General features: G+C 41.7%; 2 protein-coding genes across 2 annotated transcripts in view; one reads left to right on the top strand and one right to left on the bottom strand.

Moving 5' to 3' along the window:
- The window catches only part of LOC125749428 (melanocortin receptor 5-like), a 30,365-nt gene extending 21,460 nt beyond the window's left edge, over nt 1-8,905 (bottom strand). Inside the window, exon 1 of the mRNA XM_049026691.1 lies at nt 8,842-8,905. The gene's annotated coding sequence lies outside the window, so the exon portion shown is untranslated. The remainder of the gene's footprint in view (nt 1-8,841) is intronic.
- A 10,729-nt stretch (nt 8,906-19,634) lies between these two features.
- fam210ab (family with sequence similarity 210 member Ab) lies at nt 19,635-22,960 on the top strand. Its single transcript, XM_049026528.1, has 5 exons — nt 19,635-19,813; nt 20,280-20,318; nt 20,973-21,425; nt 22,043-22,154; nt 22,300-22,960. The coding sequence occupies exons 3-5, from the start codon at nt 21,004-21,006 to the stop codon at nt 22,630-22,632; spliced, it is 867 nt and encodes a 288-aa protein (XP_048882485.1). The 5' UTR covers nt 19,635-19,813; nt 20,280-20,318; nt 20,973-21,003; the 3' UTR covers nt 22,633-22,960.
- The last annotated feature ends 2,925 nt before the right edge of the window (nt 22,961-25,885 follow it).

Genomic DNA, 25,885 nt, shown 5'->3' with positions numbered 1-25,885 from the left:
GCTAGCTAATTATCCAAACAAAGCACTCATTCACTTATCGTGACGCCAGTGGCCTGATCTGGTTTTATCTAGCTTTGCCGCACTTCAAATGCACCACTGTATCGATCTGATATCACAGCATAAAACTTTCGTTTGCATTCTGTCCTTGTGAAAACCTTAAACCTTGCCCACTTTATGATCTGTATTCACAGTATTTGCAGGCTGTGTGTGTGAATCATAGTATGGATGACACAGGTCTACAGCTTTATCTGGAATATTATAGAAACAAATTGAAAAAGCAAAAGTGACCAAACTGAATAAGGTTTATGTTCATTCACTTTATGTTTTACTAAAAAGAACAAACTGTGACATGAGCTACACATCATTTTTCACCCATGAAAACACCATTTCTAAGTGTGAGTAAAAAGAAAATAACACATTTTAGCTGAAAAATAGAGTATTGTGCAACATGCATAACGCACCACAACAAATTCATTAACACTTTACTTAAGGACATATGTTTTTAGTTTTTAGTATTTTATAAACACATTATTAATGCATTATAATACATTCATAAATCATTATAAACATAGCTGTAAATATTTACAAAAAGGCAAAGAAATTACATCTATGAGGTTCTCATTTATAATGCACTATAGATACCTTTATAATGCTGTACAATGCATCCTTAATTCTTATATCGACCATTATAATGCATTATGAAGGCATCTATAGTGCATTATAGATGAGAGCTTCATAAAGCATTCATATTGCATAATACACATGCCCATGATGTATTATGCCTTTTCATATTTATAGTCATGATTATAATGATTTTTGAATGCATTATTATTTGTTATGAGTGTTTATAAATTACAAAAAACATGGTCTTTGTCACGCTCGGGAGTGGGCGAACAGGTGAATGTGCGGGTAGGTGGTCACAGACCAGGCAGACGGGGCAGAACTGGGGAAATCTGGGGTTTATTCCGGGACTGGAACACCGGGAACATGGACACCACACTAACCACAAGGGATCCACACCAGCTACACAATTCACGCAATGACGGACGAGGGTAACAGGCAAGACCAGGACTTAAATAGGACATGACTTAATCAAAATAAGCAGACACAGGTGGAAACGATCAGGGAAGAACACGTGGGAAACCAGAGGGCGTGGCACACACGAGGAGCGGACGAGCCGGGTACCACAGTCTTAAGTAAAATGTTAGTATAAATTTTTTGTACATACCTATACTTGGCTAAATAAATAATTCAGAAAATGTGAACAGGTAATTTAATAAAAAAATAGCATAATAAAGAATTTTAATGAATCTGAAATATATATTTTAATTGATGCTTTATTTTTTTATCAAGGAAATAAAAAACTGACATTTTTAGCAAATTAAAACATCAGAATTTTGTACCATTATCTTTCAGGAAACAATCTTCAGAACATTTCATAATTGATTCTGTTGTTGTAATTAAATTGCTGGTCACTTAAATGCAGAAATGCTTGGGATTGTTTTTGATTATAAAGAAAACAGGAATTAAAGTTAAAGTTAACAGGAATTAGGTGGTCCTTTACATTGCATTCAATGTTTCTAATTTAAATGCATGCCTGCACTAAAATAGTAATTGACTATCCAACAAATCATGCATGACACATTTCCAGGGTCTTATATAATCACTGTATAAACAACAATAAAAGTAATGTTCTTATTTACTTAGGATGTTTATCTAAACAGCATATTTAATCTGTCTGTGTTTTCTCATATCGACCTTAATTTACAACGTTATATTATTTCTAAACTCCTGAAGTTGCACTCAGTCCCTGTTCCACAAAGTTTTTCAAACAAGTTATAAGTTCATTGTCAGCAGATGTTCTGAATATCGCCGAACTTTCTCTGAAAGAAGGAATTCTTCCACAATGCCTTAAAACTGCTATTGTCAGGCTCTAATTGAAGAAAAGTAATCTTGATGATACTTTGCTTAGTAATTATAGGTCATCTTTAACCTTTTGTTTCTTGACAAAAAAATTGAGAAATCTATGTCTAATTAGTTGAGTTTCCGACCACTAATATTATTCAGAAAGCCGTTTCATTCTGGCTTTTGGGCACATCACAGTACTGAAACAGCTCTTCTCAAAGTGCTAAATGATGTAAGATTAAACAGAGACTCGGGAACCTCGGCATTCTTGTCTTCCAGTGCTCCGTGTTGCCTTTGACGCAGAAGATCCTGAGATTGTGCCGAACCAACTGCATTGCTGGGTGGGTCTCTCTGATTCAGTCTTAGGCTGCTTCAGATCATACCTCAGTGGGCGTGAATATTGTGTTGCTCACTGTTCAGATGGCACACAACAGCAATACAGTATATGGACAAAAGTATTGGAACACCTGGCCATTACACCCACAGGAATTACAAATCAAGACATTCTGGACAATTCTATTGTTACAACTTTGTAGAAACAGTTTTGGGAGGCACTTTTCTATTTCCGCATGACCGATCTATAAATTCTACCACAGCCACTCATTTTACTAATACAACAAAGAGAGTGTTTTTTAGTTCTTCACTGACATAAGATCCAACATCTCGCCCCCAGACTGAGATCCCTCTGAGACATATCATCCAATCAGCTTCTTCCAGCAATTTCAGCCAGCGCCATATGCCCAGCTCTCTGAGGTGGTCTCACAAATGAATGAATGCCACTTACTGCCCCTTAGATATCATACCATCTCGTCTTTTTAAGGAAGTATTCATTACAATCTGTCCCCTGGTTTTCTCCATAATTAATAGCTTATTAACTAGTAGAAGCATCCCTTCCAGTTTTACACATGCAATAGTGCAACCTCTATAAAAAAAAAGCTAGCCTAGACTCTAGTGACCATAAAAACTACAGGCCCAAGCTACCATTTATTTCCTAGATATCGGAAAAGGTTCTGTTGCCCCAGGTCATCTCCTACTTGAAGTTTAAAACCTTTGATAAATTCCAGTCTGGCTTTAAAGCTTGGCAGAGCACAAAATCCGCCCTGCTGAAGGTACAGAACGACATTCTTCTCACTATCGATTCTGGTGCTTGTGTAGTTTCAGTCCTGCTTGATCTCACCGCAGCTTTTAACACGATTGACCATGATATCCTTTTAAAACGCTTAGAGGTGGAAGTTGGATTGCAGGGCTCTGTGTTAAAATGGTTTACCTCCTACCTGAGAGAAAGATGCTCCTCAGTCATAATAGGTAACTGTTCCTCATCCTCCACCCCCATTAAATGTGACATTGCCCGAGGTTCCATCTTGGGACCTCTTTTATTCTCGCTCGCTCCCCCTTGGCTCTATCTTTGAAAAATACAGTTTTTTTGTACAATTGTCATGCAGACACCACAGAGTTCGTCCTACCAGTTACAGCTGATAGCACCTGCTCTCTGAAGAACCTGCTGAGCTGCCTGGGTGATATTAAATGCTGGACGGTGAGGAACTTCAACTAAATGAAGACAAAACTGAACTAATTATATTTGGACCGTGAACTCTGTCATTAGTCTTAGCGGTATGCTTGGCCCTCTGTCCATACATTTGCATAACAAAGAGAAAAAGCCTTGGTGTGTTTTCGGATATTTCATTGAATTTTAACAAACAACTCAGCAGCTTTTGTCATCTTAGCGCTATAGCCAAGTTAAAGCCGATTTAATCTCACAAGGACCTGCAAATAGTTATCTCTGTTTTCATCGCCTCTCGGCCTGACTGCTGTATTTCCCTGTATATGGGGTTGTCCCATTTCACACTTTCTGAACTTCAAATGATTCAAAATGCAGCTGCTAAACTTTTAACTGGAATGGAGAAAAGTCTGCTGTCACTCCTGTTCTAGCTCATTTACACTGATCTCCTGTGAAATACAGAGTAGATTTTAAAATTGTTCATTTTGTTTTTAACCCCCACACTGGATTACTCCCGCAATACATTTCAGACCTATTTGTTCTGTATTCTGCCCCTCCCCCCAATTAGATCATCCTCACAACAGCTCCTCAGTCACACCTCAAAACCAAAGGTGACCAGACTTTCTCTGTAGCTGTCCCCAGGCTTTAGAATAGTCCAAAACTCTGGAACTTCTCCCCAGAAAACCTGAGAGTTACTCAGTGTCAGTACTTTCAAAACTATGCTGAAAATGCATGCGCTGTTAAAAACTCAGGCGGTTCAGGCGGAAGGACAAGGCATCGTTCAGGTGGAGAAGAGAACGTCGACAACCCACTTGCGGCTCAAAGGACAAAACGGGGTTTATTAAACAAACAGAAAAACACAAGAAACACTACAAAATAAAAAGACTACGAGGGGTCAAAAGTAAATAGGAACAAACAAAGACTAATTACAAAACCGGTGGACAATACCCAACATACAACAAACACAATCAACAAACCACTAAGGAACAGCACTCAGGCAGGGACTTAAATACTAAAACTGAACGGGGTAACGAGACGGCAGGAGCGAGACAGACACTTATCCAATTGGGGAAGGTGCAAGACAACAAGCAATCAGGAAAACACACAAGGGCAGGCACAAGAACAGGCCGCATTAACTCAAGGAACAAAAACTTAGAAGTAACCAAGAAATAGCGAAAACAGAATCTAACACTGGGGAAAAAAACAGACTGGTAAAAACACGATCAAGGGCAAAAACCAAAACTGAATACAAATGAAAACACAGGGGGTACAAAACTGATAGAATTGAAACACGAGGAAACAAAATCTACAAAAGCAGAGGAGGCGGGATTCTAACATAAGACAGAGGGCATCACAGGCAGCCGCATGTTCAATGCGTTGAGCCATGCAGCTGACAGGGAGCAGCGAAAAACACAAAGACTGACAACACGAGGGACGGGATGACCAGCGACGCCTGCTGGCCAAACGGGGAAGGGACACATTGTGTAACAACAGGAGCCGACCCTAACATGCATATAATAACCTATGATAATCGGTTATTTTATTCATTTATTTTCTGCATTTATATTATTTTCTTTTCTGCTTGATTTTAATTTATTGTGCTTTCATCATCTTTTAAAATGTCTTTGAAGCACTTTGTAAATCCCATGGTAAAAACAGCGCTGTACAAATACTGACTGATTGACTGATTGACTGATAAACAGTAACAAACTGCAAATAAACTTCAGAACAAGCTTTCCTATATTTCTTCACTTCATGGCAATTCACACGAATAATGCTTAATAACATAAAACATTCTCATTGTGTCATTATTCTAATTAGATTTTGTTATGAAATGCAGGTCTTTGTTTTTCCTATTGTATCCACAAGCATGTATTGTGTGTGATTGTTTTTCAGATTGGCGAGTTACAATACCATCCAGTTATATTTGAATCCAGCTGGGAGGCAAAAAGCCAGGCAAACCTCACTGCAGCATCCAGTGACCAGCGGCCCCCAGGTCTGTTCAGCAATTTCACATACAAGGTGCTAGACCGTCCTGTCAGCCGTGACCAGCTCTGGAGGCAGTTGGTGGACGTTCACATCTCCGAATCGCTGCTCTTGCCCTCATTTGCTGCATTTTCTCTTTTATAAAGACGGTGCTTTCAGCCACACGTCTCAAGTATGGCGGACATGAGATCAGTTCCATGGGACATGGTAACGTGCCACTGGATGCTGTCATCACATGGGCTGGACAGGGGAGCCCAGGAAAGCAGCAATCCAATGGGATTTAAGGCGGGATTTTCGGAGTTACATCACACCGCATCACATGAATCACAATGCATCAGATGTCAGTGAAATCGCTAAGCCGCACCACACAGCCCATAGCATAACAGACACTTATCTTTTTTGCTCAATAGGCAGTGGAACTCATTTGTAGATGCTTTTTATGATATTTACTTGTCCAGTCTCGCAGGAAGTTGATGCACTGTGTATTTTATGACACTCATTGATCAAATAGCATTTGAAACCCATTATTAGCTGCATAACAAAATACTATCATCAGTTTCTCTAAAGCCTTTTTAGAACCGTACATTCAATTATGAGCCGACATGTCCGGCTTTGTTAAGTCCTTACTAAGAACGCCATTGTCTGCTCCAAGCATGACAGACACTCTCGTGCAGAGCTACTAAAAACTCAAATACAAACGTGTTCCACAGCCGCTGTCATTCTAAAGACACTACACTCTCACTGTACGTAATAACACTGGAGAGGTTAGTCAGGGACTGCTGAAGGCCAGACATGCACCAGTATGCACACTGTATGTTTAGTGACTCATTAACCAGAGACACTCTTTGTTCGATTATCCCTCCTTCTCACCTTCTTATGCTGACAAAATGTCATAATATAATGAAGTCAGTAGTTGTGACCTCAGGAAAATGGTCTATGGGGAGAGGTGAGATATGATTAAACAAAGATTACCCTTAATTCAAGACACTAATGCCGATTCATTTTTCACAATCCAGAGAGAGCGAGCTGGCAAACTCATTCAAGAGCTTTTGAAGTGGCACGGTTCATTTTTCTTGAAAGACAATTTGAACTGCATCATCTTGGCTAAAAAGCGTGTCATTTATATAATTTCTCTACACGTGATATTTATATAATAAATACATGTATACATTTATATAATAAACTCTCTAAGAAGAGGAATACTTAATACAAAGGTCAAATATGTTACAGTTTTCAAAAAACCTTTTTTTAAAAAAATAAAAATTGCCACTAACATGACAGGCTTGTTTACCAGAGTGGCTACTGATTCGTCCCAGACTGTCACAGTGCCAAAGCCAAACAGAATATTAAGGAAGCCCACAAGTTTAGTGAAATGTCGGAGTTCACTCTGTAGCTCCCAGAACTGTCAATCTGATTGATCCCCAGAACAGCCGCATTTCATAAAAAGACATGGAATGATGCTTTTTCTGCAAGTGGCACAAGTAGAGGCACAGTGGAGTGCTTCCTTCTGTATCTTCTATCCTTTGAAACATGCATGTGTATATATAGAGCAGACCTTGGGTCCAGGCTCGGAGTCAGCCATTTCACCAGCAGCCTGGAGCATTTGTTGGGGGGTTAAGGTTGAGGGCCATGCTCAAGGGGACCTTCCACTAACAGCCACAAAGGTCTAACTCTCTCAGCCACACATACCCCTCCCATGACTAAATGATACCAAATGGTATCCAGGAGCTTCACCAATGGACTCTATCATTTTGATATGTTTCCCTTTGGGCTTCACAAAGCTCCCGCAACAAACATTTGGCAATCCCAGTATGTCATGCTGGGTAAGAGTCTATACAACTGGATGAATATTTGTATATTCAGGCCTGTTATGAATGAATGTTACAGTTAAATAGCCCTTTTCAAGACATGCAGTACTTTACAGAGCCACTGTGTAGCCCCTACCTGGATGAAGCAATGGTAGCCATTCTGTGCCAGAACACTGACCACACAGTAGCTAAGATGGTGAAGTGGCAGAGAATTCACCTGTTAGATATAGGAGATGATTAGGAGGCCGGATTTGATAGGGCCACTGTGTGTGATTTTAGCCTGGACATCGGGGTACCACCCCTACTCTTTCAAAAGATGCCAATGAATCTTTTATGACCTCAGAGAGATGATTTGTTGCATTTCGTTTTATTTGAAAGTGATTTTATTACAGTAAATCTCATGACATCATTCTTTTGTTATCCCTAAAGTTAACAGGAATGTTTGTAGCTCCAAAAAGCAGTGCATAAGTCCACTGACGATCGCCCATGCGTACGTACGCGGAGGGGAGGGGAGTCAACTACCCAGCGTATGTGTGCGTACGGGGGGGAGGGGGTCCAAAAAATCGGTAAAATGTGCGTACGTACTAAAAGTATGGCCCCTTAATCTCCCATCGAAGTACTGGCCAGTTCCAAACCTGCTTAGCTACAGGTCAAATACCTGCACTGAACTCCAGGCGGCATGGCGACAGACAAGTTTTATCTTCACATTGAAGGCAGCCATATGTACTACAAGCAGTGCTGCAGTTTAGTGCTATAAGCGAGCAAGTTGCACAGTAGCTGACAGAGAAAACGAGGATAAGAGCAATAAGAGTGTAACAAAAGCCAAAGCGTAGCACCTACTGTCACTCCAATCAGCTTCGGCCTTAAGCCATTCAGACGGCCCTGGAGAGATTCTCTGCCTGCGTGCCTGATGCCAGCTGTTCATGTTTAGCTTCACCGTTTAACGTTTTAAATCACATGTTGAATAAAACTCCTGTCGCTTGCTGTTTCCTGGCATTCCTGGCCCTTGCTGTCAGATAAATCCCCTGGCTATTAAAAGTCTGTACCTTTAGAAAGTCTATTTCTGTGTTTACATGCAGAATAGTCCAGATTAGCACTTGGCATCTTCATTTTAGCTCCTCCCACCAGGAGTCCAGTTTATTTGCTGGACCATGATTGGGATGCTGTATATCAAGTCAAATGCAGGCTTTACACATGTGCTGTGTGCAAAGAAACCAGTAAAAAGTTGCAGAGTGAAGCACACAATGCATTTTTAGAAATAACACAAATGTGAATAATTATGGCCCATGAGCTATCGATCAACACGTATTAAGGTCACAAGACCTGCCGCGGAACGAAAAGTATGTTATTTAAATAGCCACATTCTCTTCAAATAAAAGTGTCATTGATTGACACAGATGCATCTCACTCTTGTGAGATAAATAGCTTTTTTGTTCGGACTACCTGAAAAGTCCATTAGAGATCACTCATCCTCAGATGTATAGATTTAGATCACGAAGGGTTGAAGATGTTCTGCCCAGTATGAAACTTAATGGAGAGTATATTTACAGAAGACTTTCTAAGATTGCAGCCTTAGCTTCACTTTAGCAAACAGACTGGGGGGCGGAAGGGGGGGGGGGGTCACAACCTATTAGAATGCAGCACCTTGCTTTCTCCACCGTTTTCAAAACCTCTTTCCACAAGAAAGTAGCCTGGAGATCATCTCTTCTCATTTTGCTGCATTCTCTGGAAGTGTAAGTTTTCAGGGGGGATCAGAGGTGCTGATTGTCCTTTTGGTTTCCTTTTGGTGCTGTGATCCCCTACAGGATGGAAAAGAGTTGCATATTCAGTGTCGGGAAAAGAGTTAAATCTTGATTGTGCACCATGACGAAGTTAGATCAGAAGAAAAGCCACAGGGAAGAATATCGGGCTTGTTTACCATTTCAAGGTTTCCTTAAATTGAGAGCAACACTAAACACTCAGAAAGCATTTCAGTATCACGCAAGCATATATTCTGGTTATGATCCATGCAAAATAATTTTTTAAAATGTTTTGCATAGATTTGTGAGGCAGAGTCTACAACAGGAGTTATTTCAGGGATGCTCAAGTGCATATAAATGAACCGTTCTGATAAAAATGACATTTTACAATTTTACAGTTATCTGTTTTTCCTGTTACAAAAATCCATTGATGTGCAGAGCCATCCTGACCATAACCCTGCACATCTCGTGCGATGTTCATGCTCCACATCTTTCTGACTTGTCATCCAACTTCTCAGACTCGCTGTCATTTTGCGCTGAATCGACACTACGCATCTTTGAAGGGCAGACCTAAGATCCTTCAGGTTGCTCCCAAGTGGACTGGACATGTCATAGCCAAGATTTCCAAGCGGTGCTTCTGGAATATTCCCAAAGAAAAGCACACAGTACAAACACAGTGCTACAAACACCGGCCATCAAAAGCCTTTCCTTCCCTTCGCAGACCCATTGTTATCTTTACTCAGGATCGGTCCTCTGTGCATAAAGCCGAGTGAGTCGAAGGGATGAGTCACCCGCATCCAAGCCCTGCTGCTGTAAGGCTGAAAATGTTCCTCTACAATACCACACTACCTTGAGCTCATTTGTAAAGATCATTAAAAACCACAGGTAAAGAATGACCACCAGAGGCACAACAGAACACTTACATTTTACAAAACTAAGAGGGAGATCAAACAGCCAGGCTGCCTAGTACATTCTGGAAAATGACCCCCGTCTGGCAGTAAACAAGGTCTGATTAGCAGACGCAGGAATCAAATTAGCTACGTGATGAATCTCTTCACATATGATATTTTATGTGTATGGTAAAATTGATGAGTGTGGCAGATTAGTCCAGGTGTTTTCCTGTATATAACGAAACCTCATTCAGACATATACATGCAAGAAAGGCATGAGTCACAACAAATGGGATCGTCATATGCTTTCTCAGCAAGGGGAGGTTGTGTTCTGGTGCCATTTGTTCCGTTTACAGGGCGCTAATTTGCTATGAAATGTCAGATCGGAGCATCAAAGTCAAACCATACTTCTGGGTCAATGAGTGGGTTTGACAGTGATCCAAACTGCTCACAAAGGTCAGGATTTCAAACATCCTCAGAGGTTTTGTGCTTTGCTCAGTGTAAGACGAGAGAGGTGAAGGTTAAGATGAGAGTGACATATCGCAGCTACGTACGCAGAGGACTACAGGAAGAGCTGGAGCAAAGGGAGGAAGTAGGGAAGAGGGGCGACTCAGGGTGGAGTCATTCCTGAGGCACTAAGCTTGTTTAATCTTTTAAGCATTTCCTTTGATCATAATGAGTATCTGGGGTTTCAATTCAGAGATGGTGGGAGAACCCAGGATGTTGGTCTGGTCCTGGAGTAGTAAAGGATAGAGACTGCTCCAGATTGTTCAATAAGGGGAAGTCATCCATCCATCCATCCATCCATCCATGTCCTACCGCTTTTCAGGGTCGGGTCGCGGGGACAGCAGTCTAAGCAGGGATACCCAGACTTCCCCCTTCCCGGCCACTTCATCCAGCTCCTCCAAGACATAGTCTCTCCAGCATGTCCTGAGTCTTCCCCGGGGCCTTCTCCCAGTGGGGCATGCCACCTCCCCAGGGAGGCGTCCAGGAGGCATCCTGACCAGAGCCACCTCATCTCTCAATGTGGAGGAGCAGCGGCTCTGTACTCTGAGTCCCTCCCGAATGACTGAGCTTCTCACCCTATCTCTAAGGGAGAACTCAGCCACCCTGTGGAGGAAACTCATTTTGCCCGCTTGTATTTGCGACCTCGTTCTTTCGGTCACTAAGGGGGGAGTCATATTGCTGCCAAACTTAAAATAGATGTTTTCATGTCATAATTCTTATCCTGATTGTTGGCAGCATCGTTAAAGCTGTACTGACCGTGGAGCATCTCACACGTCACAACATCTCACACGTCATGACGTCTCACACGTCACGACACAGCGAGATTTGAGCGCTGAGCTCTTGTCCATCACGGTGTGACCGATCCTCAGGAGTTCAAATGCCACAGCACTGTGGGGATCCATTTCCTCTCATCACCAGCGTTCTTCAGGTCTCCATCATTCACCTTCATCTCACACGTTAACACAGCTATTAATTAATGCTCCTTTGTCACAGAGGGAAAAAGACAGTGTGACTGGTGTATCACTTTAATCTGGCTCCCTGTGACGGGAAAATGACAACGACAGAGAATAATTCCCAAAATGTGAACATCGAGAGCTAACTCCAAACCCCTGCTGGTCCATCATCATACTGCTGTCGCAAGGATTCGCGTGGTTGGCAACAAACATTAAATCTTATGCAGTATGACATTACTACAGATAAAATTTAAATTATTGACGTTGTTGTTGCAGGCGTAATTTACCAGACCACCATAAACACTTCATTACTCTTCACTAGATGTGTAGTAAATTGTAAAGATTAACAACAGTTAATCTTTAGTAAAGTAATGAAAGACACAGTAAGGAGTTGAGCAATACGCTATATTGCCAAAGTATTGGAACACCTGCCTTTACATTTACATGAACTTTAATGACGTCCCATTCTTAATACATAGGCGTTCATATGGACTTGGCCCACCCTTTGCAGTTATAACAGCTTCAGCTCTTCTGGGAAGGCTGTCCACAAGGCTTAGGAGGGTGTCTATGGGAATTTTAGACCATTCTTCCTGGAGAGCATTTGTGAGGTCAGGGCAGACCAGTAAAGTTCCACCGCACACCAGACTCGCTCATCCATGTCCTTATGGACCTTAACCCATTCCATGAAGTCCTCAGTGCCCTGTTCATGAGCTAATCTGAAGGCCACATGACGTTTGGAGGCCCATAGCTATTGACTCTGCATACAGTTGGTGACTTCTGCACACTGCGCCTCAGCATGCGTTGTTCCCGCTCTGTGATTTTGCATGGCCTTTACTGAGTTACTGTTGTTCCAATTGCTTCCACTTTGTTATAATATCAGTTATAATATCAGACCGTGGAATATTTAGTAGCGAGGAAACTTCACAAATGGATTTATTGCACCGATGGCATCCTATCACGGTACCATGCTTGAATTCACTGAGCTCCTGAGAGTGACCCATTCTTTCACAAATGTTTGTAGAAGCAGTCTGCATGCCTAGGTGGGAAGTTATACCACTATGGCTATGGAAGTAATTGGAACACCTGAATTCAATGATTTGGAGGGATGTCTCGACACATTCTAAATATGAATACGAAACAAGGAAGCAATTCATTTTAACTTCTTATTATAGAGGCATGAAAACCCTTCTGGCTCTCAGTCTCCAGCCTACTATAACAATTGAAAAAAACAAACAATAAAAAAATGATCTATATCGTTTTCAAAACATATGAGAGGGTGCCATCTACTGGTGAGATTTTTAGTAGCTAAGAAAGGCACGACCCCATTGACTATGGTGAGACATTAATAACATTCATTTAATATAATAGCATTTTCACCCAGTTAAGTGACAGCTGGCAGATGCGTTTGTCAAAAGGGAAAGTATTTCTTCAATAGAAGGTATAATGCATCCAATTTCCATAACTGCACTTGGCACGAAACAGCCTGGATAGTATGTCAGTGAACTGTACTGCACAGTCACACTCCTCATGTCTTTGGACTGTGGAATAAAGCCATTTAAATACACTCAGGGCTAGGAGTAGAAATCATACCCAAAATCCTGGAGGAGTGAGGCTACAGGGCTATTCACTGAGCTACTTCATACTTGATCGATTTACTAATTTATAAAGACAGTAGAAAACGTTCTCTCCATCACAATCTCTGATAGCGTGGTACGTGTCTTCTGCAGAATGATTCAATTAACGGTTTCCGAAATGTGTCTGCAGCTTGGCCATAATTCACTCTGCCCCGTGCGATCGCCACGGCTGCCGTCACCTGAACGCGATGATCGCCGGGATGTTTCGTTAACCTCGTAGCAGCTGCGACTCCTCAAAGTGAGCAGCGACAGAAAGACTTCCAGCTGCACATGTCAAGAGTCATCGTCTAACAACGGCTCCCAGAGGACTCGAAGGATATCGACGGGCTGCAATCTTCTCTACAAATTACACCCCACTCCACAGTACTGACCACCCGCAGTCAACTTAATCTGTCTCCTAACTAGGCGCCACATTCATCTGAACTCTCAGTGAAGACAGACTGTTCTCTGAATCTGTTTAATGACTCGGCACACTTTCTACCCCGCATGCCGCCATGAAGAGTGGATGGAACGGCCACCTGGGCTTGCTGGTGTGACCAGCCATGACCTGGCCTGCAGGGGGTGCTCATGAACACAGCATGAACACAGGTGAAAGCAGTTTCATTTATCTAGGGTTGAAACCAGGCACCAACACAGCAGTACAAGACAGGACATGGGAGGAACATGCTATAGCTGTTTACAGGAAATGCTTGCCACTTTCAAAACAGAAATAAAATCAATATTATTATTATTATTATTATTATTAATAATAATAATAATAATAATAATAATAAACCTTTCAAGTAGAAGCAGTGTCAACAGGCTCCGAAATACATGTCTCTCAAAAGCCAACTAAAACATTTTTAAGATACAGCAATCAGTAAGTTACGACTTGCACATAAGAAACCAGCACATCCTCTCTAACATGAGTTATCTAACATCAGTGTTTCTCAATCCTGGTCCCCACAGCCAAGTGAAAAATATATTTTTGGGTCGACATTACCTCTTATTGAATGAATTACCTGTTTTTGGCTTTGGCTGTTGTATAAATCAAATCAAATGTTTAAACAGGGTAAAAATAAATAATAAACTATTGTAATTATGGTGGTAAAAAGACACTCGGATGTTTACAGATTTTATCTACACACACAGAGAAATGTCAGGACGGTAGGACTGAAACACTCAGCCCTGGGGAGCGAGGCAGAGGCCACACCCGCTGAGTCACCTGTATACACTTGCGGCTAAAACTGGAGAAACGCTTTAGAGATTAATGATGCAGAATTTTATTCAACCGTTGCTCCAGTTACTTATTTAATCATCCAATGTATGATTTTACAAATATCATGCAGAATATGACTCAGATTTTCTTACCCCTGCTCTAAATTCACGTTGTGTTTAATTTCTTTAACTTCTCCCTTCATTTTAACTCATTTCAACTTGCCACATTTGTCTTTAGCAAATATGAGATGTGTTACTAGAAAAAGTCAGCAGATAGTTAATCATGATGCACAACATGTAAACAATAAATAAGCATATGTTCGGTTGTACGTGACCGTCGTTCTCTAAACCTGGCCGCGCCACTGCCGACCCTTCTGCAGTGGAAACAGCTGTCTGGACGTGCACTGTACTGCACTGTAACTAATGTCCCTTTGCGGTATGTCGCTGGCGTGGCCTTGAACCTGGATGCCAGTGGAAAACGCCATTTGTCTCGGAACCCAACATGTTCGCTGTCTGAGACTGTGAAATCTCGCGTTTCTCACAGCAACTCTAAAACTTCCCAAGTGCCATTAATTTAGCATTCTTTAATAATGGGCCCAAGTATTATTTGCGGATTTTCACATTCGCAGGGACGTTCCACCCTTAACCCTCGTGAACACGATGGGCTGACTGTATATTCAGAGCTCCGTAAGGACTGGTGCTAACGAACACTGAGGATTCAGACTGTGGGACAGCTCAGCATCTGAAGGCAGCAGGTTGCGCTGGACGCCGAAACATGCAGGCAGATCTTCTGCCGTGTGTCATCTTCCTGATGGTGACTTTGATTGCGTCCTGTTTGTCATCACTAAGTGTAGGAAGGTGCACTGAAGTCTTGACAAGGAGGAGGGGCTTCACTTCCACGCATATTGCGAGTCTCCACCTTCTCCCATCTACCCTGTGTGCCCATTACTGTTCCTTACGAGGGCATCACTCTGCTCTAAGCCTATCCACTCCAGCAATCCACCGCCAGCTAAAAAGCGTTGACTCATACGCAGATCGAACAAAAGCCAAGGTCATCACGGCCTTGTGGGGCCATTTAATACCCGGAGGTGGGGGGCGAAAGATTTCAGTTGTGGTGTAACAGTCATGCAAACACAACAGTCAAAAAAAAAAGAAACTCAAATGTCAAGTCCACTAGTTGTTGAAGTTAGACGGTGACTACTTCAAGGATGCACTTTTGAATGCAAAAAAACGCAAAAATAAATGACGCAGAAAAGAGCCTGACAGTTTATGACAATAAATCAGACACTTCAATGACTAACAAATTACCGGCAATGACCAATATCACATTTGCTGAAGACAGACATGGCAAATTGAAATGAGTTAAAATAAAACGAGATGTTAAAGAAGTTAAACACAACGTGAATTGTCATGACTTTAGATTGGGGGGAAGAAGATCTGAGTAATATTCTACATGAGGACCTGGAGTGGATTAATGTACCTGGGGGCCTAGGAGGACATCAGCATGGACACTCTGGGCTTGATGATTTAATGTATTGTTCCATTCCTCCTGAATGTTTGCCAGGGCCCTAGAATGAATGATAGACAGACAGACAGATAGACAGATATAAAAGACCACAATGCAAAAGAATCATAAGAAAAAGAGAAACTAGCAGCAGTAACAATACTTAAGGATAATACTAATCATGATGAAAGGTAAGGTACTAAGAATACTCATCACTACAGAGTAACTATTTAGTGCTACAATATTTGCCAGTGAATATAGTGGTAGTGCAAATGCAAGGGTTGAAAGAAAGACATTACGGCATAATGTAAATATAAATGTTACAATACAATAATGCTAAAAATTCTATTGTACTACAAATACAATAGATGCTATAAAACTAAATACAATAAATACTATAACACTATAAATTGTAGAGAAATATACATGTTGTCTGGGGCTGATATGTCATTGAACAGAGAGACGGTAAGTCAGTAACTAGTCTGTATGCATTTCCTAGGACTATTTCATAGTCCAGATTATTCTATGCATTAATCCAACCCTGATGGGGACAGCACTGACCCCAAAAGGGAAAACCCACAAATGCAAAAACAATGTACCAAAAAGAAGAATACACTCAAAATAATTGAAAACTGAAAATAATTGACAAAGCAGTGAAAAAGAACGATTCCCCATGGAAGCAGAGCCCTCGGGGCTACCAGATTCACTGGGAGGGGCAATGACAAACACGCGGGTTCCGGGCATCCACAGCCTCATTAACGACTCCGTGTCTCAGAAAGGATAAGGAATGAGACACCCGAAGTGAGCAGTGAGATTTTAATTACAGCATCACAAGGCCAAACCAAGTGCAGGCTGCAGGAAGATGAGAAACTGAGTGGGAAAAGCAGATCTTAAGATATGTGTCATTTCACTGGTTTCCTTCATGGACACCAGATGAACAAAAGGCAGCATTGGCTGAAATGGCTTGAAAGCCATTAGCAATTATAAAATCACACATCACAGCATATAAACTTCAACTAATTTAATACCATTAGATTATCTGCTAGTTATACCATCAAATACAGAAAACTATCGGCCCAGTTTGACCAGTGCATTTCACTTCCCAGTCATTATACCAGGCGTTCATTCTCCAGCTACCACGGATTCTTGACTCTCCTGTTATGGCTGTCCAGACGGTACCCAACTCATTTATCCAGGGCACAAGCCACACCAGGGAAGCTTCCGCAAACCTCCCAAGTGCACGGACAAATTAGCTGCGGACGGGATTTTTAAAATACTGAGACACAGCCTAATTTCCATATAGATCCAAAAAAAAAACTGCTCTGCTGGTTTGCAGCTGCATAGCAAAAAGGTTGAGATACTTCAAAGCAGCTGCTAGTGCCAGAATGTACAATGAATTAGGAAGTTGACTTCTATGCATTGCTTTCATTTTCTTTGTTTATTACCATCAACACATCCCATCTGCTACCACACAGACCGGTGATTTTGTTAGTGCTCCAGGCTCCAGGACGGAAATGTTGTTACTTAAAAAGAATTTTAGAAAAATTAATACAACCTACTTGGCTTTCAGAATGAAATATTTACAACTCAGCTTGGCTGGTGCAGTAAGTTCACTGTGTTGCATCGGTCTGCTCGAATAGGCCAGAGTGCATCATGGGATACATAGAAAGACATCAGCAGCCATAAAGGATGCCTGCAAATCAGGAAGTAAGCACCAGTTTGAACCAGTTCATACCAGTGCAGAACAACTTCTCAGGCTATGTTCCCTGTATCCCACAGAGCGCATGGGAAAGCTGTCTATTCCACAGCGAGAGCATCCGGGACTGTGTCTGCCAAAATGACAGTCATACATGTCAACACAGCTGCAATGAAAACAGTAAGATGGTGCACTGTAAAATGTAGTGAAAACTGTGAGCCTTCAAAAGGGTGGGGTCTCCTTAAAGATTTGCAGGGGCAAGGAGGGAAGGCAAAATGGGCCATAAGACCTGACACCTACATACACTGGCGGCAAGCTGGACACAAAGGACAGTCACCTGTTTCCCCAAACTTGCTCTCTGTTGGTAACAGCAAGCTGAGTGCAAAAGGCAACCAGCTGCTGCGTTGCTCATGGAGCTGGGGTTTAAGGGCCTGACTCACCTTCTGATCACAGAAACAGAAGCATAGCCCACTGAGCCTCACACTACCCACCATGAACCAGTTACAGCAGCATGAAGACCTTCCCAGCAAACACGTTAACTTTATTACCATGTTCAAACCAGTTAGAACAGAGGTAGGCAACCCTAATCCTTAGTGCCGGTATCCAGCAGGTTTTCTATCCTGCTTGGTCTATGATTAACTACACTTAATCTAGTGTAGGCAGATACTAACTCACCCAGTCAGGCAGAAAACGTGCTGGATACTGGCACTCCAGGATCAGGGTTACCAACTCCTGAATTAGACTTTCGGTGTGTAACATTAAAACCATGTTTCTATTTTCACTATATATGATGCATTTATTGTTGTGTATTCCTCTACAATTCTGCAAATGCTTAAACATACATTCTGTTCCACAATTTCTAGGACTGTTCCATATTATTATGTGAGATGTATATTCGTAGGATTTGAGTGACAATGAAAGTTACTGTTTTTTTATTTTCTCATATCTTTTTAGATAACTGGTGTCCATCTCGGACAGCTTTGTTAATTAGTCTGTCAGACAATCTTAATTAAAGGGAAACCTACTCAGAAAGGCTGTTCCACATTATTGAACAAGTCACAGTTCTCATGCAATAAGGGGAGCTATCTGAAGAAGAAAAGCATGAAATGGTTTAGTGTCTTGTAAAAGGTATGAAAACAACTGATATTTCAGAAAAACTGGTCTCTATCATAGGACTGCGAAGAGATTTGTGAGTGACTCAGAGAGCAGATAAATTTAGTCAGATAAAGGTTTATTAAGGAAAGTTTCTGTCAGATAAATTAATGCTATTAAGAGGACAGCTTTAAAAGAGAGCACTTATATATTAATATGTAACTTGATCTGCAAACGTTTCTTGTTGTGAATTGTTTATTTTTGAAAAATGATTTGACCCTGCAGCAAATACAAGACATTTCTGTTTTGGGTTCCTTATCACTTACTGAATATTTTAAAATCGCATCCTACATAATTTGGTACAATTTACAATGTTCTTTTCAAAGCATAAACAAACCAATTGTCATTATTAGTAGTTTTGGTTATAAAAACATCAACATTATTGATGTGGATTAAAAAAAAATCTTTATCTTAATCACAATGCTGTAATGTTCTACACAGACGAAATTCAAAATATACTTGGGCAGCAGGGTGAGCAAATAGGCATGACCTTCATCTCCTACTCGAATGATGGCAGGGGCGTGGTTATGGGTGGGCAGACCAAATTTAACCAATCATTAGGGGTTTAAATTCAGGGACCCAGCATAAGAGAGAAAGTATGATTCACTTTGCCCAGGAATATAATCTTGAAGTATACGCAGCTCCTCAAATCATCATTATTAATAATAATAATAATAATAATAATAATAATATGTATAGATTTTTTTTTCAAAGTAGTTCTCACTGTAAATAAGGTTAGAGAACACAGTTCTAGTTTGATGCAACCTTGATGGACTTTCACGTCATGGTCGGACTGCCCACCAAGGACCCCCCAAGACCTCTGAAACATTCAGAACACTAATGCCCACCCCAAGATGGCATGGTTTGACAGAACAAACCAAATAACAGTGAACTAACAAGCCAAAACATTATCAATAGCTGCAAACCCATTCTAATATAACTATTCCTAATGCGTCAACAAATAAGTAACCACATCCGTAAGCACTGCTTCGTTATCCAAGCACCGTGGCAAAGCATGCTTACCAGTACTTCCTGTATTGTTCCTTCCTTTCTTGGGCATGCTCGCTATGCATGCTGGGAAGTGGAGTTACAACAGGAGAAATAAACATGTACTTAAATAGGAAATGTAGACTACATTTCCCGAGTACATTGCATATCCAATTTTTACCATGTGGGAGGAACTCTTTCCTAGCAGCAGTTATCTGAATGACAGTAGGGACATGCTTCATTGTTTAAGTTAGCCACTGTTAACTGTATTTATAATGGAAGAAGAAGAATCTGGAATTCATGAAGTCGAGTGGATTTACTAAAACGAGGATGTTTTGCACAGAAAAATTACAGACGGTAAACTCCTAATACTGCATTATGGGCGTTTCGTCTACTTTTCTTAGGTTGGTAGTTGCTGAGCCCGACGAACTGGCAGGTGTTCAGAACTGGGCCTCAGCTGTTACTGAAACTGGACTCCAGCTACTTTCCACAATGTTAATATGGATAAGTTAGGAGCCGGAGCTACGTGTTGGCCTTTTGCTGTCCTTCAGAAGGACCTTAATACCAACGACAGAACAGCACATTTACGGTAGTACCCAGCAACTAAACCTAAATTGCCGTATATGACTGAGTATCGTAGACTCTGACCTACTTAGCAATATTAAGTGTCAATATTTCACTAATTTTTTTCTTATAGAAAAGGTAAATAAATTTTGTCTCAATACATTTTTGTTACTACATTTGTGTTTGATTAGGACGTTTTTTAGAAGTTAGTCAACCCCTTACTGCTTCGGTGTTAAGCATATTTTGTTTTTCTTTCCAGCATCTGCACTGACTGCACTGGCCATTAATATTATTTAAGGTAACATGCTTTTATATTTGTGACAGTACTTTGTCATGCATGCACGCATTACCGGTTGTGATTTATTTAACCCTTAACTTTCGAAAATGGTCCCATGCGGGAAGACACTGTCGGGCGGGCGCGGCGCTAAAGCATGCGGTGGCGTTTTCACGGCGGACCACGTGACCGTTCGCTGACCCGCTTAAAAAGCGCAGTTGGCTGGAGTGAGATTTTCAATTCAAGACAAGTCTAAACACACACATGCGTACGCATTTACATGTATGTAATAGTTTTATTACCTTGTAAATAGTCTGAACTGTTTGCAAAGTAACGCTGTAGATGTAGCTAAACATTGCCTAAATTTAGGTTTATAATGGAATAAAATAGATTTGCCGTAAGACTTCGTGAGCTTAAAAGTCAGAATGCGTGAGTGTCACGCCAGATGCGTGTGATGTCACCCTTCCATCGGGCAGCTTAAAAACTATGACCGCAGAATATAGCCGTGGAAATAACCGCTGTATGCCTTTGAGGCTTTCTTGTGTCTTTCTAGCACGAGATTCAAGTTAAGCCTTTTGAGACTTTTGTATTGCAGACTAAGAAATGAAATGCAACCAATTAGCTGGAGCTGTCTAATCAAGACTTTGCCAGTATGATATGTTATGATGCCCCTCCCAGGATCCTCAGGAGGTGATAAGCAGTGGGGGCGATGATGCAGCGTCTCCTGTCCCAGAAGATCTTATGGCAGGCGGCCGCCATGCGGTCTGTGGTCATCTGCCCAGCAGCCCGTGAGCAGTCCGCTGTAGCCTCAGCTTTAAGGAAACGGGCCCCATGCTCGTGTTGGCTGAGCACATCGGTGACAGTCAGGACCGCAGAAAAACGCAGCCCTGACCCTAAAGAAGAAGCCCAGGTTGCTCCGCCCACGAGTCTGGCTGGGGCCAACCCCACCTACCAGTCAGACTCGCCACAGATGCCTGGATCTTCCGCAGACGCAGACCCCCTCCAGGACAGATCCATCGGTCTGGTACAGAGGTTCAAGAAGACCTTCAAACAGTATGGCAAAGTCATGATACCAGTGCATCTTCTGACATCCTGTGTGTGGTTTGGCTCCTTCTACTATGCTGCTATGCAGTAAGTGCGCTTAATCTGCTCCCAAGCATAATATATCCTTGGTATATAACTGGCTCACTCCATCTTCCACCTGCATATACTGCTCAGAGTCACGGTGGGGCACCACAGGACACAAAGCTGGGGTACACACTGGACAGGATGCCAGTCCACTGCAGGACGCACATACAAAATGCAAAAAATCATAGTCAGATTCGAGATTCCAGCCTAACTGCATGTCTTTAGATTGCGGGAGAAAAGCCACATGACACGGAGAACAACAAACATACAATACAACAAACATACATGTGAATAACACACAAACACAGTGGAAGTGAGACTAAAACCTCCAACCCTGGAGGTGTGAAGCAACAGCACTACCCACCGAGCCGCCATGCTGCGCTCTTGTTGGTCTGGTTATTATTATTTTTACGTCCAAGATTTCTTAATGCCACAGATTTTTCTTTGTAATGCAATCTGGTCGTAAAACAAAGTGCTAATTCAGTTATTAATTTTGGCCAGTTTTAACACGTGACCATTTGCTTATTTATATATTTGTCTATATTACGATTATATAATCACCAACTTCCCTGAATTGTGGCAAGTGTCTTGAAGCGATTCATCTCTGTCGTTTTCTGCAGGGGAGTGAACGTGGTCCAGTTTCTGGAGTTTGCTGGATTTCCTGAAAAAATCGTTAGTTATTTAAGGGATTCCCAGAGTGGCTACGCCATCACAGCCTATGCTATGTACAAAGTAAGGCGGATTTCCTAAGCTCGAAATTCTACTGCTGTTTGCCATATCTGAACTTCCTTAGGGGAGAAGGCAGATTTGTCGTTTCATTCATTTGATTTTCAAGTTGAGATGTTACATAATTTGACTTTTTGTTCCTTTCTTGGAGATTGCTACACCAGCCAGGTATACGGTGACGTTGGCCGGAACCTCCATTTCTGTAAAATACCTGCGGAAACACGGGTACCTCTCCACCCCGCCACTTGTCAAAGACTATCTCCAGGACAAGATGGAGGAGACAAGAGAGAGGTTCTCTGAGAAAATGGAGGAGACGAAGGAGAGGTTCACCGAAAAGATGGAGGAGACGAAGGAGCTCATCTCAGAAAGAATGGAGGAGACAAAAGAACGTCTTTCAGAGAAGATGGAAGAGACCAAGGACAAGTTTTCCGAAAAACTGCAGGAAACCAAAGACAGGATGTCCTTCCGAAAGAAAACTGATTAGCTCTGTGTCTGTGCTTTGAAATGCAAGCATGTGGTTCCCATGTGTGTCCGTAAGTCTACTGGGTAACATTAATTCATGTAACTTCTACGTGGTTCTGAGATTCGACCATTGAGTGTCAAACACAAAAAAACATGCAATAGAACACTGAGGGACTGAAAGCAGTTTATAGCTTAAAAATAATTTGTTCAAAGTGATGGCTACCTTTTAAAGAGATCAGAATTGTGCCAATATGTTGTAATCAGTTGTGCATAAAATTGAAGCGATATACTGTTTTAGGGTATTTCATTTATGGAGTGCAGAAACAATAGCACTAAACTGCAGTTGTGTATTTTCAGTGTGTTTGACTTTTTTACTGATGCAATACTGCATTCACACTTCTAAACTGCACACCTCATTCTACCCAGGTTGCAGAATACTGACCTGATGGGTAAAGAGTGTAGGACACTGAGAAAGCACGTTCCCCCGAAAGGTTCAGAGAAAAAGAAAGATCATGCATCTTACTTTAAGCTTTGGAATACAAGCATGCCAGGGTGTGAGCAGGTTAAAAATTAAAGGAGACAGTAATGCAAACAGTCTGAGTGAATTGGAATGACATAGACATACAGCACACTCACACAAAACTAACACGGGTCTGGGAAACCTGTTGCACTAAGGTTATGAAATCTTTTTAAAACCAGCTCCAGACTGTATCCCCACATGTGCTGTCTGGGATCACTGGACTATGGAGTCAGGTGAGCAATGGAGGTAATGTTCTGCTCCAAAAACCTTGCACTGATGACAAGCAGAGACCCGGAGGTGCAGTAGAAACAGGCCGCTAAGCAGCAGTGCCAACATTCCAACCACGCAGTTCTGAAACGCCTATGGCGGCTTTAAGATGTTATATCTATATAGCCTTGGATGAGCCAGAAGGAGGGTAATGTTATAAACCTGCCACCAGACATAAATATGAATCTCTGACCTGTGGCTTCACAGAAGTGACGTCCACTTGGGAGGAAGTGGAAACAAGCGACTGATGGATGCCTGTTTCACATGAGTAACACTCAGGCCGGGGCACTGGGTAGCAGCATGGGGTGAGCATGAGCCGAGAGCGTTTTCATGGGAAGCCAGAAAATCCAGATTCAGCAGCTGGTCCACTTTCCCGAGACTGGTGGCATGCTTTGTTGGCCCCCGGAGCAGAGAACGGACAGCTGCGTGTAAATGGTGGAGCGATATCAATCAACCCCATCACTGTGGTCTCCATTCCAGCAGTAACATCTGGAAGGTTTCTGTCTGTCTGTGTTCCTGCTGTGACCTGAGACCGTTAGATCTCCTTTCAGGTCTTGCATATCTGGACCCTTGCCCTTGTCACCAAGATGCCGCATGTCAGATTCACTGGCAAGGGGTGAGCATCTCTCTCAGGATGAAGGCGCTCTGATTTACAGGTCACAAGCTGTCCTTTCATGCTTTGAAGATAAGGAGGATTAAACACGTCCATCTTCCTTGACCTGCACAAATCACCAGAATCAGGCATCTGAAATGTCTCGGGTTAGACTCCTCTGGAACAGGCCATGTCTTCTGGTCACTAAGCCATGTTGCACATATCCTGTCCCAGATGTTCGATCAACCTTCTTTAGTTTTTGAGCCACAGTATTGCGTTACCTCTGTCAGAACCTGTCTTATTTACCACATCCCTTCCAGAACTTGAGATTCACATCCTTAATGAATAAATATGTTAATGTAACATTTTCTGGCACTGAACTATCTAAACCTTTAAGAGTTATTTTCAGTTGTACTCACCGGTTTCATCCAAGTGTTCCCACGTGATAATCCACAGATCATAAATTATCAGAAACGCTACAAAAAGAACAACAGCCCCACCCCCAAACAGAAGCAGCTCATATTATTGGTTTCTTTTTTAAGTTTTAATAATTTTGCTGCAGTTTGACCACAGCATTAAGTACAAGCATAAAATCTTTGACTACAACAGCACTTAGAGCAACATTTTTTGATTTTTTTTTCTGTAAAAGTATTGCAATAACAGACCTTAGGCCTAAAACCTATTACATCACAATTGCTTAAATTAAAAAAAGGCGAAGTACACGACAGTTTATAAACATCTATATATATCTATATCTATTTATATATAGATATATATAGACAAGTTTTGTAAATAAAGCAATCAAAGTCCATGATGGAAGTAGTCATGTAGAAACTGTCAAGACTGAAGTAACTGCTGTGACATCGTAAGAACAGATCTCTGGTCTGTGTTTGTTTGTTTTTCTGATGCCTGGTGATAAACGTTGGAACGTTCTTACCAATTCTGTTTGAGCCAAAGTTAGTTCTGTAAGCTAGTGCATGGGGGGGGGGGGGGGGGGGGGGGGGGGGGGCAGGCGAGGGGGTCAAAGGGCCCTTGGAACAAGAATTACAATAAACGTCTCAAGATGGTGACTGCTGCCCATTTGGTGCACTGGAAAAACAACGAAACACAAAACAAAAGCAAAACAAAAGTAAAAAATGGCATTGCTATGTACATTACCTAGAGATAAGAATGAACATGCGCAACGATACTGTACAGTGGAGTCTTAGTATATAAATGAATGAGACTACAATAAAAATGCTTTTCCTACACACCACATACACTGAATATGTATAAAATAGAAAAACAGACCGAGCTGCATTCTCTGTCCAATTACATCCTGGTTTGTTACACACCTTTCTTACCACAGTGTACAGTTTAGTGCTTCATCCTGATCAGTCGTGTGCTTTTTTTTTTTTTAATTAAAAGGAAAGTGGGGAAAAAAAACAAAACAATTTGCTCAGAGATCATTGAGTGGAAATTGAGAAAACACCCCTAACATTCAGCATAGGAATTAGAGGGATCTGTCACCAATCAGGCAACCAGCACCAAAGTCGCCAAACAGAAAGTGTCTCGCTTTTGCTCTTTTGGGGAATAAATGCTCGGTGTCTAGGGCAGATGGGAATTCATTTCAAAATAGTGCCACGTGTCCTGTAAGGAGTAGGAATGAGTATTATTTTTTTGGCCTTTCAGATCTTGCAAATACAAATTTTATACTACAAATTTGTAAGTTCACACTGACCATTTGTCAGTGGAGTGAACCTTGTTATTTAGTAATAAAAATAATAATAATAATTTTGAAAGTACCAGTTCAGCTGCTTGGGAAACGCCTACTGGGGGCTGTGGGGTGGGAGCTGAGCGCTAGACCGAATCAAAATTCACACGGTCTGGCGGTGGTGGCCATCTGTGCGGTAGGCG

Source organism: Brienomyrus brachyistius, chromosome 9 (assembly GCF_023856365.1).
Source record: "Brienomyrus brachyistius isolate T26 chromosome 9, BBRACH_0.4, whole genome shotgun sequence".
Taxonomy (NCBI): domain Eukaryota; kingdom Metazoa; phylum Chordata; class Actinopteri; order Osteoglossiformes; family Mormyridae; genus Brienomyrus; species Brienomyrus brachyistius.
This window is presented reverse-complemented; position numbering and strand designations above follow the sequence as displayed.